This window comes from Thamnophis sirtalis, unplaced genomic scaffold, assembly GCF_051295495.1.
Source record: "Thamnophis sirtalis isolate CommonGarterSnake01/CBP01778 unplaced genomic scaffold, rThaSir2_p1.2 scaffold_6, whole genome shotgun sequence".
NCBI classification, from domain to species: domain Eukaryota; kingdom Metazoa; phylum Chordata; class Lepidosauria; order Squamata; family Natricidae; genus Thamnophis; species Thamnophis sirtalis.
In genome coordinates, this window is record NW_028261386.1 from 32,703,899 (window position 1) to 32,720,951 (window position 17,053).

General features: G+C 36.3%; 1 protein-coding gene across 8 annotated transcripts in view; it reads left to right on the plus strand.

Annotated features, from left to right (window-relative positions):
• The window catches only part of ASB3 (ankyrin repeat and SOCS box containing 3), a 72,602-nt gene that overhangs the window by 37,392 nt on the left and 18,157 nt on the right, over nucleotides 1-17,053 (plus strand). For 4 of the 8 annotated variants that reach the window (XM_087717536.1, XM_087717538.1, XM_087717535.1 and 1 more), the window contains 3 exons: nucleotides 3,972-4,220; nucleotides 8,051-8,184; nucleotides 15,642-16,518. In XM_087717536.1, the coding sequence (XP_087573662.1) occupies nucleotides 3,972-4,220; nucleotides 8,051-8,184; nucleotides 15,642-15,889 (631 nt within the window). In that variant the 3' untranslated portion in view covers nucleotides 15,890-16,518. Of the gene's footprint in view, nucleotides 1-3,971; nucleotides 4,221-8,050; nucleotides 8,185-15,641; nucleotides 16,519-17,053 lie in introns of those variants that run through there. The other 4 variants (XR_015696918.1, XM_087717534.1, XR_015696917.1 and 1 more) reach the window with 4 other exon arrangements.

Genomic DNA, 17,053 nt, shown 5'->3' on the forward strand with positions numbered 1-17,053 from the left:
GTAACTGGTTTGTATTAAAGCTTTTTCAAACTTTCTGCTTTCAGATAATATTTCAACTTTAGTGTGCCTGTTAAAGTAGATGCTTGGAAATGCCTTAAAATAGCACTACACCAACATAATGGCCTCAGGACCCCTTTACATTCTTAAAAATGATGGAGGATTCCAAAGAGCTTTTGTTTATGTGGGTTATATCTTGCAATATTTATTGTGTTAGAAATAAAAACAGAGAAATGTTAAAGTTAAATGTGACATCTGTAAAGATCTCAGGGTTCCCTGGGGGTTCCCAGACCTCACTTTGAGAACCACTGCCTTAGAACATACAGCTTCACATTTCAGGAGATATCAGCCAATATGGGAAGGTGAAATAGTTTGGGAAAGCTTTTCTGCTGTTATTGATCCTTTTTATGGAACTGTTATTAAACTAAGGAATTATTGTTCTCCATATCAGATTACAATATTATTGTAACCTTGTGGAGGGCTCACATGATATAGGAAACTTGTTGACAAACTTTGAAATGCTTTTTACCTAAATGAAAGGGTAAGGAAGTAGGGCCACACAGTTGAGATATTTGTTATTTTATAAAAAAAGATAATGCATCATTTATTATACTTCCACAAGCAGTTGAAGGGAATCATAATAAAAAAACTCTGGCATCTATTGCCAGTCAAACGAATTCATGTGCAAGAGAACTGTTAATGGTTTGGTCTAATGGTTAAGGCATCAGGCTGGAAACTGGGAGACTGTGAGTTCTAGTACTGCCTTAGCCATGAAAGCCAGCTGGGTGTCCTTGGGCCAATCACCTTCTCTTAGCCCAACTCATTTCACAAGGTTGCTCTTGGGGGGACAATAGAGGAATAAGGAATATTAGATATGTTTACTTCCTTAAATTTATAAATAAAATAATAAAAGTGGGATAAAGAAATAAAAATAAAAAACAAATACATAAATATACAGTACATTATTGATTTGCAGTATAAAATATTTACATATTTATGAAATATTCCAGCAAAAATAAATTTCAAAGAGATGTCTTGAATTTATTTGATCAGTACACTTAAAACACAACATATATTTGTTAATCAAAATTAAATATTTTTGTTCAATTACTCTGGGAAAAGTTTTAAGAATTACTCAGGTTAGGCATATTTTGTTCACCAAATGTTAAATAGGCTTTTAAATGGATTTAGAATAGTGAAAAAAAAATCCAGCAAAATAAATTGAGTTAATTACTTTGCAAACTTCATGTAATTGCTTTACTCTCTAATACTCATTATTGACTCTTCAACCTATGGTTATGTAAAAAATTTTTTTTAAATTTTCAATACTGCTTTCTCTTCTTTTAGCAGAACATTCACTCTAAACCACTAAATCGCACTTTCAGAGTTATCTAGGAATAAGCCTAGCTAAACTTAGTTGAACATATTTCTAAGCATCCAGAAATCCCAGTACTAGGTCATCTCTAGGCATATAATATCCTTGTAAAAAATCTTTAAGGGGTATTCTTCCCTTTGAACAGAATTCTTTCTTTCTGTTATATATTTTTTGAAAGCTATGTCTCATGAACACTTGATATGATTTATGAAATTGAATAAAATTAATCATTTTACAGCGGTTTTTTTTGCTCAAAATGGCTGTTCTTGTATTCTCTTATTTTTAAACTGCCTTTTTAAAATTTTTAAAAGGCATATTATTAAGATGCTAATATGCATTCTTCAGGGACATCCGTTGCATTTAATTTACAGAGTGGGTTAGTTGAAACATTTTTGAACATCAAGTTGCCCATATTCTACTTTGAAATAAGAGAGCCATGTTGAAATATGTTCAAATAGATATTGCTAAGCCAGTATTTCCTGGCTATGTACTATCTTCTTCTGTAATGTGTGTTTTGCTGAAACTCTTCAGTGATAAGATAATTTGACAGTTTGTCAATAATAATTCGTGAAAAATGAGGTAGTGGGAAGACAAAATTGAGAACATTCAAGTTGCTATCTCCATCATACTGTATTTTAGTATATAATGTATGATAAGGTATACAGTTGTAATGTATGATAACCACTGAACTGATCTTTGCAAGAAAGTGCTGGAAAGTGAAGAACAAGCAGACAACTGGTTTTCCATACTTACAATTCACACACTGCATTGAAGTGTAACAAGTAAACAAATCTTTTTATTTCTAGTGCTGAGAGATGAAAGCTGTTGCTTATGTAGGCAAAGCAGCATTATCTGCACAAAAGGGAAAGATTGGCAGATTCATGGAAATCCCAGAGTTTCAAGAAACATTAAAAAAAACCTTAACTGCTATAAAAGAAGATGTAGAATGGGATGTTCTGAACAGGAGTCCTTCAGATTGTATTTATTGCATTTCCTAATTGTAGCAATAGCAACTTAGTTGAGATGTAATTAATGCAGCTTCTCTCTGTTTCTCTCCCTCTCTCACACATATACAAAAGCACACCATTTATAGACAAGTTTAGAAAATACTGTGAATCCACCAAAGGATTTGATAAGCCACTTTTCTTCAAATTCCTGGCCGCCACATCCATTTGGAGATCATTGTCTCCTGCCCTGCTTAGTCTGTCCTGTATAGCACACCAAGGGGACTTAGTGGTTTTCAAAATAATATAGAGCTTTTTAGAGGGCTCTGTGTTGGAAAGATTGTTGTAGCTAGAAACTCACTTCTCAGTTCATGTTTGGCGACCTCTATGGATCGTTCGTTGAAATATTCTGCTGGACAGGCATTTGTATTCAAAGAGATCAACTAATTTCATGGATGGTGTAGAGAGGTCCATCCACTTACCTAGTGCTATTTAATAAGTAGGAATTAATCAGCTATCTAGCAAATTAACTAACTAGTAGGTTACAGGTTAATTTCTGGAAAAAATGTTTGAATAAATACTGTGTTGCCATTTTAAAATATGATTTGTTGCACAGTCAGCCAGATGTTCAGACTAGATTGGGCATTTTGGTCTACCTGTTGAGTCCTTTCCAATGGATAGGCAGATGTGGATATTTATTGGCACACCACTTTTTATATGTTTGTTCAGCATGTCTGAAGCAGACTACAATCACTGAATTTTAATGTGTCCAGTATTACTTTATATCCCATTGTGAGGGTCTTGAATTGGGCTAAGAAAACAATTGCGCAATTGGTTATCATATCATGACATTAATGCAGGAAGATGTACAGCTTAAGATGAAATCAACAGAATAATTAACTGCAGAGGGATTTAGTTTGGTTTTTCCATGCACAATTACACATATTGTCACAGGATGAGAGATGCTCTGAGTAGAGCTGCCTTTTGAAATTGACTTGCTGGTGAATTTGCCAATGTCAATGATATTCAAGTGGTGTTGCAGTTGTAATGAAATTGTACCCAAGTCACCTATTATTATTGATATCATTACATAGCTTTGCTTTGGCCACTCTTCTGTTATTTCTTATTCTGGTCGTTGTTCTTTCCAGAACTGATCCATTTGTTTCAAATATCCTCTTGCTGGACTTGATATGTAACAATCTGTAAGAATATCTGCATTCTTTGTTTTCAATCACTGTATATTTGTGATGGGTAAGCAACTTTACTTCGAGTAACTCTGAAACTGTTGAACCTGGCTAACAGTTCGGACTTCGGTAGTCCATTTTTCACTAGATGTCCAGGAACTCCCAACTTCTGGCGTCGTCCTTGTTAACCCAGGTAATAACTGCGCCAGTATGGATGTCTGTAATTTATGTTTCACTATATTTTTTAACGGGGAAACACTGTATATCTGACTCCTCTGATGAGACCTGCCCAGTATGCTTGAACCTCTGGCATAGTTCTCATCTTCCTCAGAGCACACAAGCCCCACAATTATGTCACGGTAGTGTCTTACTGGGGTTATCATTAAATTTATTTGCTGCCCATCTCACCACAAGGCAATTCTGAATGGCTTGCAAGGTGTAACATGTACATGTCTTGTACATTTCTTGCAGAAGTGAAATAATTCTCATTCTTCTGAAGTACGGAATCAAAATTCTTGAAATAGATTTAGGCCTCTGCCTGCTACATAGAAGATATGGTTTATTTCGGCATTTCTTGAGGAAGGATTGCAAGCTCCCATGTCAGCAGCATCTGGCAGAATTTTCAAAGTACGCGGTCAGTGCAGGACGTGACTACAGAGAATGGCTGCCCTCACTCTTGCTAGCTGGGTTTAATCCTGTGAATCTTCTATTTCATGATTGGTAAGCAAGACAATATAGGCATATAAGTATACTGTATGATTGTGTATGTGTACCGGTGTGCTGCTAAATGTTTTAAGAAACAGCTCTGCTGGCTCCATTGCTATTACTGTTAGTGGTGGAACAGCTCAGTAATGTACTAAGTGTTGAGGCTCACCTCTGCTGTGAACCAGCTCACAAAATTAAGAAAACGTATCAATTGACTCAGCAAGTTGGTTCCAGCTCACCACTATGTAAATATATTTACATACATCTCTTTGTAGGCATACAGATATACAAACATCTGTTCATTCATGCATCCATACATCTTATAGGAATTGCTTTTGTTACTCAGTATTATTGTGTGGAAATGCTATCTTGAATATAAGTGGATAATTCAGGTAGGATTTCAAATTTCAAATCCCCTTCCAAATTGGAATTCACCAATAAAACAAATTACAGAAACAAATTTATTTAGGATTATGGAATGTTGAGGCCTTAATTTGGAGTTGATACCCGAACTGTACTGACTGCCAAGCCCTTCCTAAAGTTAGAATGCATTCCTGACAATTACCAGATTTCTTTTATCCATTCATATAGCAAAAAATAAGAGATGTGTAATTTTGTTGTTACTATGATTAAAAGTTGTTTGTCAGAAATCCACAAGCTTGCAGATCAGTAAATTCTGATAGTAAGTTTTTCCCACTTCTGTCTCATATATTGTAGTGTCCTCAGTCTCATTATGTCTGGAATGTTGCATATGTTTGGATATACATACACGAAGCTTCTGTAACATGGACATATAGATCTTATCAGCTTGTGTTTGTGTGTCCATGAAGGATTTTACAAGTGTATATTCATATGTGTGTAGTAGTCACTTCAGGTGGATACCTATTATGCAATGTTCTGAATACATTATTCAGAGCCTTGTTCAATATCTGGCAGAGTAGGATTGGGCTACAAGCATGAAAAGTTTTTTTATATGTTCAGCATGTCTGAAGCAGACAGCATGTCTGGACACTATAGTGTTATAGTGTCGTACATTACTTATATGCCATTGTGAGTGTCTTGAATTGGGCTAGGAAAGCAATCAAACAGTTGGTTATCAAGACATTAATGCAGGAAGATGTACAGTTTAGGATGAAACCAACAGAATAATTAACTGCAGAGGGATTTAGTTTGGTTTTTCTATGCCCAATTAAGAGAGAAATTTAATGTAGGTAGTTAAAAAGCTTACTGGAATAGAACAACAAAAGATGAAGAAATTGAATTATGTATGTGTGATTGCATCCTGGGAGTCCAGGAGGTAGTCTCATGTTATTATCTGGGCTTGTTGCATATCAATATTACTGTTGTAACTGCAGCAAATTAATAGAATGCTCCTTTGCATTTATTGATTTATCTGCCATCTGTCTTTTTTGTGGGAAAGGTGGCTATATACATTTATCAAATAAGTAGCTTGGCATATCTTAGCATATCCTTCAAATGGTATGAAAAAAATACAGGCTTTTCTCTTAAATCCTATATCAGTCTATTCCCTCTTTCTGGGATTCTGCCACCTGACTCTGTCTGACTGCTAATACTTAGAATTCATAACCTGAGCTAAGATTTAGAACTACAAAATGGAAACTCTATGACCTAAGTAAATAATTATGGTTAAAGCTGTTGGAAGTGAACTTGCAAATTGCATGTTTTCCCCAGTGGAATAAGCCAGGTTGATAGAGAAGTTAATTCTGTGAACCAGTTTCAGCTTTCAGTGTCAAGCTCTGATAATCAGGTTTTGCATTAATACGCGTGCTGATGTAACACAACACCATAGTTAATGCTGAAAATGGGGAGCATTTGTACTACAGAGAAAATATGTGAATTAGGGCAAATAGCATTTGTTAATGATAATTATGACATGAAAGAAAATTATTTGTGCCTTAGGCCTACTGAAGAGCAAACTCGGGATAGCATTTAGCCATGATTATTATGTTAAGCTGCACCATGATTAAATGTTCTAATGGGAGTAGTGAAAAGTTATAAGGGGATTTAGGGAAGAAGCATATGATGTTGCTCCTCAACTCCCTAGTACCATTATTACATCTACACCTTAGAACATCAGATCTTAGAACAGGAGAAAGTTTGGAACAAAAGTAAATTATTGGAAGACAATGAGGTTGGAGGTGAATTTGAAGACCATTGTGCTGGTCCTTCGCAATTCTGTGTCAAATTCAAACTGTTGATTCCTCAGTGAAAGCAGGTGGTCTGATTTTTTTTCCAGTGAAAGGGAAAATTGCTTTATGCTGCACTCTTAAAACTTTGAACAAATACAAAAAAATGAAACATATGCATATTCCTTCCCACGTAGAAAGGACCAAATATCTTCTCTTTGCTTATAAAGGGCAGAAGTCATCTTGTTGCAGAATACATTAGATTTACAGCCATTCTAAACTAATAAAAAGAGCCTTGTGTTCTGAAGCCAAATATCATCAAAGGTTACAAGAAATACAGTATGATTCTGTCAACTGCTTTGATCCTTTGTGGATACTCTTCACTTGCATGTATGAGAGAATGGATTGATTGATTGCAGTAGTTGAACAAAGTTAGGATTTCCAGTTGGCAATATGATTTTTTTAAATAATTTACTACATACTCTGTAAGTGGAGTACATGTATGTTTGTTATGTATTAATGTCAGGGTGGATAAAAATCAATGATTCAAAAAAAACCAAACCCAAACCAGGTTTATTTTAATAAAATGCTTTTAGAGTAAAAATCTATCTAAAGATAGTTTTCTATATAAGATACATTAATGATTTAGTTTATTCAGCATGAAATGGAGCTTAGTTACATAGCATGGGGCTGTATATTCTGTAATATTTACATTTGTTTGTAAACTCATTCAATGAATCCAAGCTCTGCAAGCTGAGATAACATGACCTGCATTGATGCATTCACACAATTTCACAGTAACCATGAGATAAATCATAAAACAATGTTCAAGAATATTCCTTTATCCCACTGTTTGGCAAATCTATGTATACTATAATCTGTGTGATTTTTTGGAGAGAAATTAATCTGCACCATCAGGCTCTAAGTGCGAGGAGGCAGAGCAAGCAGTAAAAATGAAAGGGAATCCTTCTAAGCAGCTTATAAATATAATATTAAAGAGCATCTGTAATTTCAGATCCATCATGGCAGTGCTTGTTAGCGGGCATCCACTCATCTGCTGCCTGCTGCGTCCCTCACCTTGTTGTATCACTGCTGCATCACCAGCTATCCCATTAGAGTGAATGAGATTGTCAATGAGTCAACAGTGGGTCAGAGAAGGAGCCATTGCATGACAGAGATGACAGTTGCTCTTTAAAAATTAGGATTTAAATTGAGTTGATTTAAATCAAGCCTTTTTACTAGTGATTTAAATCATGATTTAAATCAACTTGATTTAAATCAAATCCACCCTGATTAATATCCAGAATGCAAGCATTATGTAGTGAAGATCTGTTGCAAAAATACTCAGTTTACAGGAGACCGGTATTAAATTCATTTTATTCAAATGAACAGAGTACTAGTAGAATAGAATTCTATTAAGATATATTTGATATGGCATATTTCCCAGTTAAATAAAGTTTTGTATTTTAGGAGTACATCACTTAATACCCTCTAAAATGTACTACTACTCATCTTTATATTTCTTTTGTGAACTGAGAGTATTATAGGTTTATCTGAAAGATAATAATTGGCCTTAAATCACTCAGTTGGTTACATGGCTGATTAGGAATTTGAACTCTTGAACTCTTGTACCAGAAGCTGACACTATTCAATATGATACATGGGTTCTTATAGTAATTTCTTTTTGTTCACTTCTAGGATTTTCTCTGTAAGCAGTGATGCTCTGAACTTCCTGCTGGAGTTTACTAATTGGAAGAGGCTTCCCTGGAATGTGGAGCAGGTTCTTTCCAGCCACAAGGCCACTTCTATGTGGAAACCCTGTAGTTATTTTGGTAAGCAAAGAATGAGCCAGCTTATTTTTCTATGGCCTGTTTATTAATGTCTAAATAACGAATAGTTTTTTGGTCAATAATACAAGGGATTGTAGCCTTGATATACATGCTCTCAGAGAGCATAATGCTGATTTAAATATAAATGCAAATAAAGTATTAATTATTCTATTTTGAACATTTGAGCATTTGAGCTATTTTGAGCATTTAAATATAAATGCAAATAAAGTATTAATTATTCTATTTTGAACACTGTCAATACTCTTCGTCCTGCTTCTTTGAAGTCCAACTTTTTCATCCAAAGAAGGTCACAGGAAAAACTTCTGCCTGTACAGTTCTGATCTTTGTTACGGCCTTTTAAAATCTTTTTCAAGGCCTTTACTGCTTTACTGCTACTCACCAAGTGTATTTCTTACAGCTGGTTCCTTAACTGTTGATAATCAATTCTATAAAACCGACTATTTTCCTGTATAATGTCTTCATTGTCAATTTTAAGGTTGGTTGCTGTGCTTATTGTATTAGTTTGGTCTTTTTTAGATTTAAGTCTTAGATTTAAGTCTCATTTTTTCAGTGGGCCTTGACTTTTGTTATTTTGTTTCATTTCAGTCCTTTATTTATTGGAGTATGTATTAGAGTAGTATCATCAGTGTAGTTCAGGCTACTGAGATTGCTTCCTCCAATTTCAAAATCATGCCCATGTTTTTCTAATCCATGCTCTCTCAACATATATTAAGCCTACGCCTGAATAAATAAGGAAAGAATATACAACTTATCTTCTGACCTGGGGACTGCTTTGCTATGGACTATGGCTTTCTTTTATTTAGGTTTTGTATGAGGATATTGAATAGTTGTGAGCTTCCTATTTTTATACTACAGCTTGATGGAATAGATGACAATCATTGAAGTACATTTTTGATAGTGCTTTACTTTCTCACTTATCCTGAAATAATTTACTTTATTGGCCTTTTCTGTGTATGTTTCCATCTTCAAGATCTAGAAGTGCGATTGTAACAATCCTTCTTAAGAGTTGTTTGGCATTCTTCTTCTCGAGATCTTGTCAAGACTTCAACTTTTCTTTTTTTCAGTTTCTATCATTCTGTTTCCTAGGCCTAGAAACATTCCTGCTTCTTTCATTTCAAGTTCTCACTGTAATTCTGTTCATGCAGCTCTGCATCCTTCCCCCCGCCCTCATGACAGCACCAGCTACTAGACACTCCAAAGGATTTAATGTAGCCACATCATAAATACTATTAATATTCTGAAAAATCCTTAGTTCTTCTTCAGTAGTATATTGACTGCAATCTGACCTAAGGGGATGATCATTTGATATTAAATATTGTCAATCACTTTATATTGTCTCCTTTTGTTGTATTTTGATAATATATAGGAGTGATTTACCTTTGCTTTTCTTAGCATGGTATGAAATGATGCCTTGTTATGGTATTTAACAATTTCCACATTTTTCCAATATTGCTGCTGCCTGATATAGGTGTCGGCTTGTTTTAGCTGAGCAACTAGGATGACCTTCAGGCTTTGAGTGATGCTGCTGGGAATATGCACTCTTGAGATTGATTCTTAGCATTCTTTGCACATTGCTCCCATGAACATACCCCTTGTCACAGTGAGGCATCCGTAGCAGCACCTTGGTGCTTTTGTGAGTTAAAAAGATACACAAAAGATAAAGCAAATGTATAGATAGTATCTCAGGGTCATCTTAATGTGCCACGAACAACCATTTATTATTACTGATGAAGCAAATGTTTTGAAAGTTGAAGGATCCTGGATTTTCTAGTTTTAAGTAGAGAGCTTATGGGAATATCTAGATTATTCCAGGCCATATGCTGAGTGGCTAGAAGGTTTCCTAAACAGTAGGTGCTAGTGTTGAGGTAGTAGTGGCATCTGTGTAACTTGGCTTTTTTTTTCTTCCAAATTAGACTTTTGAAACCAGTGTGCTGTTGTGTTTTTAATAAATGATCCTGTGGCTCTGCTTAATCCTGCTCTGGAAATAAAGGTCATCCAATTACTGCAGACAACAGTGAAGCTGCAGACTGCCTGCCAGGCAGGGAGAATAGTGCAGGTATAGTCTGCAATCATCAGTTGCTAACTAGATACCCTGGAGACTGAAATACCATCTTTTAATAATGGAAAGGTTAGGAAAGCCTCTGATCAGAAAATGTCTCTTTTCTTTTGTGTTCAAATTCAGCAAATGCATGGAGAGAGTTCTGCCTGAATGGTGCTTTAATTAATCTCACTTTATGGTCTCTATCAGCTTGCCAACTAGATCTTTTTTCTTATTTTTTTTCTGCTTAAAAATCTCTTTTAAAAATTCAAACTTACGCTTGTTAGTATGGTTTGAATTGATTTCGTTTTAATATTTTCTTTTTAAATATTAGGATGCATAGCTTTCTCGGTGAACACTTACATGATTGCATTCCAAAATACATTGACTTCAAGAATTAAATAGAAGTATGATAAAATATATTTTATGCTATTAGAATTAAATACAATATTAGTCTCTAGTCATTCATTTATTAATTGCCTTTCTGTCACATTAAACATTGGAATTTAATAATACTTTTGAAGGTTTCTGGGGGCTACATAGAAGTATTTTGAACATTTTGTGGTGCATTGAAAACATAAAACATACTGCTGTGGTGTACAGCAAGAACTGGCTTGATATATTTGTTAACCCAGTGTCTTTTACCTGTTGTCATCTAAATACTGATTTGGAAAAGGTTTGTGTTTGTTGTTAGATTCTGCACAAAATAGAATTAATCTGCATTTGCTGTTGCAAAATATGATTTCCTCAAACAAATACAGATTTAGAGAACATTAATAGTTATTATTGCTAAATTTATTTGCCACCAATCTTTCCCCAAGCCATTAATTGTTTATAAATGGTTGTTAGCTACCTGAAATGCAAATTTTCCATATCCAAGTATACCTTTGAATATTACTTGTGGAAAGATAAGAGTAACCCAGGATATTTTACTCATGCACTTCTTAGAGTCCTCTAGTTAGCCCCTGTGGGAAATAAGATGCTGACATAGATAGCTTTTTGGTTTGATCCTGCAGAGTGCTTATTAAATTATGTTCTAAGGGATCCAAAGGTAAGCCTTTATAGAAGAACATAAGAGGAGATTAATGAGAACAAATATTTGAGCATATGTGAACCCATAAAACTAGCACCTTTCGCAATAAATAGGCACACCTGGAATTGAGTATTGCTATCACTTTTATTTTTATTTCTTTCAGTTCCAACCTGAATTTCTCCATACTTCATCCAGGGGGGATTCATCACCACATCTTTTGTCAAATCATCACCCTTATTTTCTACCACTCTTACTTTTCCTGCTCACTTTTACTATCGCTCTCTTTATTTTAAATAACCCCAATAATATGCTAATTTGCAAAGTGAACACCCACAATTAACTATTCCCAGCTAGTTAATTCTGGAGCTAAAAAGTAATAACCTTCCCGAGCACCATTTTAGAGCACATAGCCTTCAGATACAATGCAGAGGAATCTCAATAAAAGAAACCAAATATATGATCTTAACCAATTTATGTCTCTTGCATGGGTAATGTTCTGAAATGGGTCTCAGTTAACTGCCGCCAATATCACTCACTGTATATATACACATAAACTCCTGTGAGTCCCTTGGACTGTAAGGCAATCAAACTGGTCAGTTCCAGAGGAGATCAACCATGATTGCTCTTCAGAAGGCCAGATCCTGAAGATGAAACTCAAATACTTTGGCCACCTAATAAGAAGGAAGAACTCACTGGAGAAAAGCCAAATGCTGGGAAAGATTGAGCGCAAAAGAAGAATGGGATGCAGAGAATGAGGTTGCTGGATGGAGTCACTGAAGCAGTAGGCATGGGCTTAAATGGACTCCAGAGGATGGTAGAGGACAGGAAGGCCTGGAGGAACTTTGTCCATGGGGTTGCAATGGGTCGGACACAACTTCGCAACTAACAACAACATATACACATATGGACCTTGGTTTTAAGATGAACACCCAAAGAATATGTGCATATCTATGCATGATCACCATTTAAAGCTCCTGTGCACTGTGTTCTTCCTCATGTTTTCAGTAAAGTGAATTCCAGCTGCAGCCAATCCTGAATATTTCCCTTTTGCTCTGAAAGTGTGCATGTGTTGTGTGTGTACATGTATACATAGAGAGACAGATACACAAAATATGTTTGTGTATATACCTGTGTAGAAGATCCAACTGATGGTAGACGGGTGGGTGGGTGAGAATTGAAACCAGAAGGTAGGAATTTTATGCCAGCCCTCACCTTCAACTTTGGGGTAACTGATAACAATTCTTACTGCCACCATTTCCTGACAGGACAATTAATCTGAATAGTTTCTTTCAGAAGTTGTGGGTGCTCCATCTCTGGGTTTCCAGAAGGTTTTTAAACCATTGTTTTTCTGAATGAACATTATGTGAGACATCTATTCTCCTGCTTCACTTTTGTTCTTCCTGCTAACTGGGATTCCAGTAGGTTAAATCTGAAGTTATAGAGTACACGGAAAGAACTGTTTTTCTAGACAGTGTACAGTTTTTGCAGTTTTCTTTTTAATTTTGCTCCTAGAATTAAAGTAAGCCAAATTTTTCCCTATATTCAGGAATGGGAAAGCTGGGATGGTCTGAGTCTGGACCCCAGCACAAAGACAAGTTCGCTTGTCTTTGTGCTGGGGTGGAGAGGGAAGAATGAATTATGTTATATCTTCAGCCCACCTCAGCCTGCTGTGAACTCCATCCAAGTTTCTGCTTCCTATGCAAATTTTTCCATTTGAATTGGTTAGTGTGTGCTTTGGAGGGCGGGGAGGGCTTAACCATTTGTATTTCGAATATTAATATAATTGAGAGATTCCAGAGGTATTTTATGAGAAGAGTACTCCTCTATTCACAACAGAATACCCTATCCCACCAGGCTTGAAATTTTGAGCTTGGAAAACTAGAACTACGCCGTTTACGGTCTGACCTAAGTATAATACACAAAATTATCTACTACAACATCCTGCCTGTCAATGACTACTTCAGCTTCAACCACAATAATACACAAGCAAACAATAGATACAAACTCAAGGTAAACCGCTCCAAACTCAATTGCAGAAAATACGACTTCAGCAACAGAGTGATCAATGCCTGGAATACACTACCTGATTCTATTGTTACATCCCCAAACGCCTATATTTTCAACCCTACACTGTCTACTGTTGACCTCACCCCATTCCTTTCCTAAGAAGTCTGTTGGGGCATGCATAAGCACACCAGCATGCCTACTGTCCCTGTCCTATCCTCCATTTATTCGTACCCATTTACTGTGTTCATATTTATGTTTATACGTATACCTGTTTACATGTTTGACAAACGAAATAAAATAAATAAGTTCAAACAAGCAGGATTTTGCCAAGGGCATTTAAAGCATAAGCCATTTGCATCCAGCTTTCCTCCAGAAATGAAAGGATTCCCTCATTTCTGGGGGCTGGCTCCAAATGCACCATACTGCAAACACTTCATGCCAAAATCCTGCTTGGATTTCTGAATGGAGTTCTCCAGCCCAGTGCTACAGTTTCCTTCTGCTGACAGAGGGGAACTGCCTGACCCCCACTTCCCCCTTTGGCAGGTAAGTTTTTTGCTCTGCTTAATGACCCACGGGATCACTTAATCACCCCAACAAGTAGAATCAGGACTGTAGTTTTTGAGTAAGGTGATCACGTGGGCATCTCACTTAGGAATTGCAATGGCTTATGGCTTAAATCCTGGGCTCAATTGTGATAGTAAGTCAAGGACTATATGTAAAGTTGTGTCTTTGGGGTGTGTAACAGCTCTGCAAAGTAGCTTCCCAATCAGCATTCCCACAGTTTCTGTATAAACAGAAGAAAAATCTTAACAAATGTACTTGTTTGAAGGCTAAAATATTTTTGATCAATCCATAAAGATTCTTGCCTTCCTTATTGTTTTCTTTGTAACCAAAAACTGTTGGAAATAAGTTGTTCTTCAACATGAGCCTGTTTATTTGAGAATGTTAGCTAAAGCACCCTTTCCCTTTCCTTTTCCTTTTCCTTCCAACCAGTGTAAATATTTTCCATAGCTTCTTTCAGTGCAAATTTTTTCCAATCCTCATAAAATTGGAAGAAGCTTTTGGGGCCATCCAGTCCTTCGGTCAGTGCAAGAATTTAGATTAAAGCATTCATATTACATGCCTATCCAGTTCCTACTTGAACATATCCAGTGAACCAGAGTTTACCACCTCTTTCAGTAATTGGTCCCAGTCATCAAAATATTGTTAGCTTTATAATTTTCAATTTAAATCCATTTATTGTATCATACTCTCTGGGACAATGGATAATAGCCTTCTCCTATGTGAATATCTTCAGGTATTTGAAGCGAGTCATCAAATCCCTTCCTAGTTGGCTTATTTCAACTTATATTTGAGCCTGGTATCTGAAGTTTCAGTTCTGTTTTCTTCCATATTTAAAAACATTAGACATGTAAGTTTTACACATCTAAATCTATCCCTCCCTCCCTCTCACCCACCCATCCACCCACCCACCCATCCATCTGCACACATGCCACACCCACATATAGTATATGTATGAAATAGAGAAATAAATCAGAAAACCTGATTGAAAAAGAAGGAAAAAAGAAAAGTTGCTGTCTCAACACTTAGGCTTACTGCTTACCCTTATTTCAGGTCCTGAGTTAAATCTGCCCTGCTTTGTTAATGGCTGTCCTTTGATCTTATTTAATTTAATTTTAAAACAGTTTATTCTTATTGTTTTAGTCCTGAATGTAGCTTTCTTTGAAGATTAGGCATGAGAAAGTCAAGGATTTCCTATTCGGTAAATAATTAACAACCCCCTTTTTCCTATCATTATCAAAGAGGAAATATAAATATACAAATTTTATTGTATACAGTAGGAAATCCAGGTACCAGTCCAGAAGATTGTCTGTACCTTCAAGAGAGACAAAGTCAAAGAATGGCTGAGACTAAGAGTAGGTCCTTCAATTCATGAAGGAATACATCAGTTCAAGACTAGAAGTTTTCTATGAGGCCCCTTATCTTGTTATTCTCTTTGTAAACTACAGAAGTGAAACCAGCAGTTCCCCAAAGTCCTGGCCATGTCACCCAGAACACCAAAAATTGTTGGTAACAGTGATAATTTTTAATGTGACAGAAAAATAGAATTATTACATTACATTAATTGTCAATAATTATTTGCTATATATATTGGAATTAAATGAAATAAAAACTAATTTTGCTCTGGACTGTTACTCTGTGGTGTATAGCCTGGGGCATACCCCTCAGAAGCCAAGTGTAATTCTTGAGTCAGCAAAGGTATTGGCCTCCCTCTGCAAGGCCTTTGACACTGAAGCAGAAGGTTTATGAAACACTCAGTTGTTTTGCTTCTGATCAATGCATGTTTCTTTCTTGTGACAGATCATATCCCATCTTTGTCTCATCTGTGCCGCCTGGAGATTCGCTCACTTTTAACAAGTGTTTGTTTGCGATCAGACCAGCGCATCCGCCAGTTGCCGATACCTACTTGCTTACAAGACTTTTTACTATATTTGGATGTATTAAGAACATACTCCATTTCAGAATCTTGGCTTAAGGTTGGAGAAGTCTATGAAGAAAGTACCCTGCCATCTTGTTCTAATTCAGAACATAAAGAAGAGAGAAAATAGAACTGATTCAAGGTCATCTGAACCTTTATACAGTTTTCTACTTTTATAAAGAATGAACTATGCTGTTTGATAATTGTTAAGATATTCATTTCTCTTCTGTCACTCACTATAGGATAATTTCATTCAACAGCCAGAAGGAATTTCCTCACATGTCTCTCAGATATGCTGGACCTAAATTACTTCAGGTCAGCAATGTTTTGAATGCAGTATGGATGCTTTCAGATAACTTACACCTTTTGCAAGTTCCCACTCAAAAAATTAGAATTTAAATAAATAAAAATGGTATGAAACATAGATCATGTCAATGATCAATTGCATCTAAAACAAACTATGATGACATCAAAATGTCAAACTCTGTGACTTGACCTTATGGCGCGGACTTTTCATGTTACCATGAGATCTGATGCAACTACTTCCTTTGTGTAACAGAGTCATACATGTGTTATTCATTTGCTCTCCAGTGGACACCGATGACAGTGGTCATTCCAAAATTAAAATAAGTTTCTTGGAAGTGTTCTTGGTAAAATATCTTCTTGTTGCCTTTGCTCACTATATGTTCAAAAAATGAATTTATTAATGATAATAAATGAAATTTATGAAACAAATAAATGCATGCATGTGTTGCCAGAGATCTCACTATAACAAGCCCTGTCCTAAATACCATGCCTTCCCGATCTGGTACTCTCTTGAAGTGTAGGACTTCTACTCACTCACTAATGGCTGGCATGGCCATTGTTATGATAGTGTGGTGGCAGAGCTGGCAGCAGATTTGGACAGTAAGGAGGTTGGGGAGGAACATGGGCCAGTCCTGGAATCTTGGGAAGTCTCTGATGAGAGCTCTGTGTCGGAGGCAGAGAGGGGGGCAGAGCCGTATGCCTGTTATCAGCTGCCTTCAGAGTCAGACATCACTGAGGCAGACAAACAACTGGACCCTTTTCCCAGTGTGCGCATGCGCAGAGTTGCCAAACAAAGGGAACAGCTACAGAACGGGGGTCGACTTGGGAGTAAGGCCACAGTTGGACGATGAATGGCCCCTCCCAGAGGAAATAAGAGGGGAGTGAAAGGGGAGTGGAGTTTGCAGGAGACAATTAGTTTGCTTAATTGGTTTGTGACTCTCTGAGACTCCTTGCCAAGTTTTGCAGGTATTGGCCTGGCAGCTCTCAA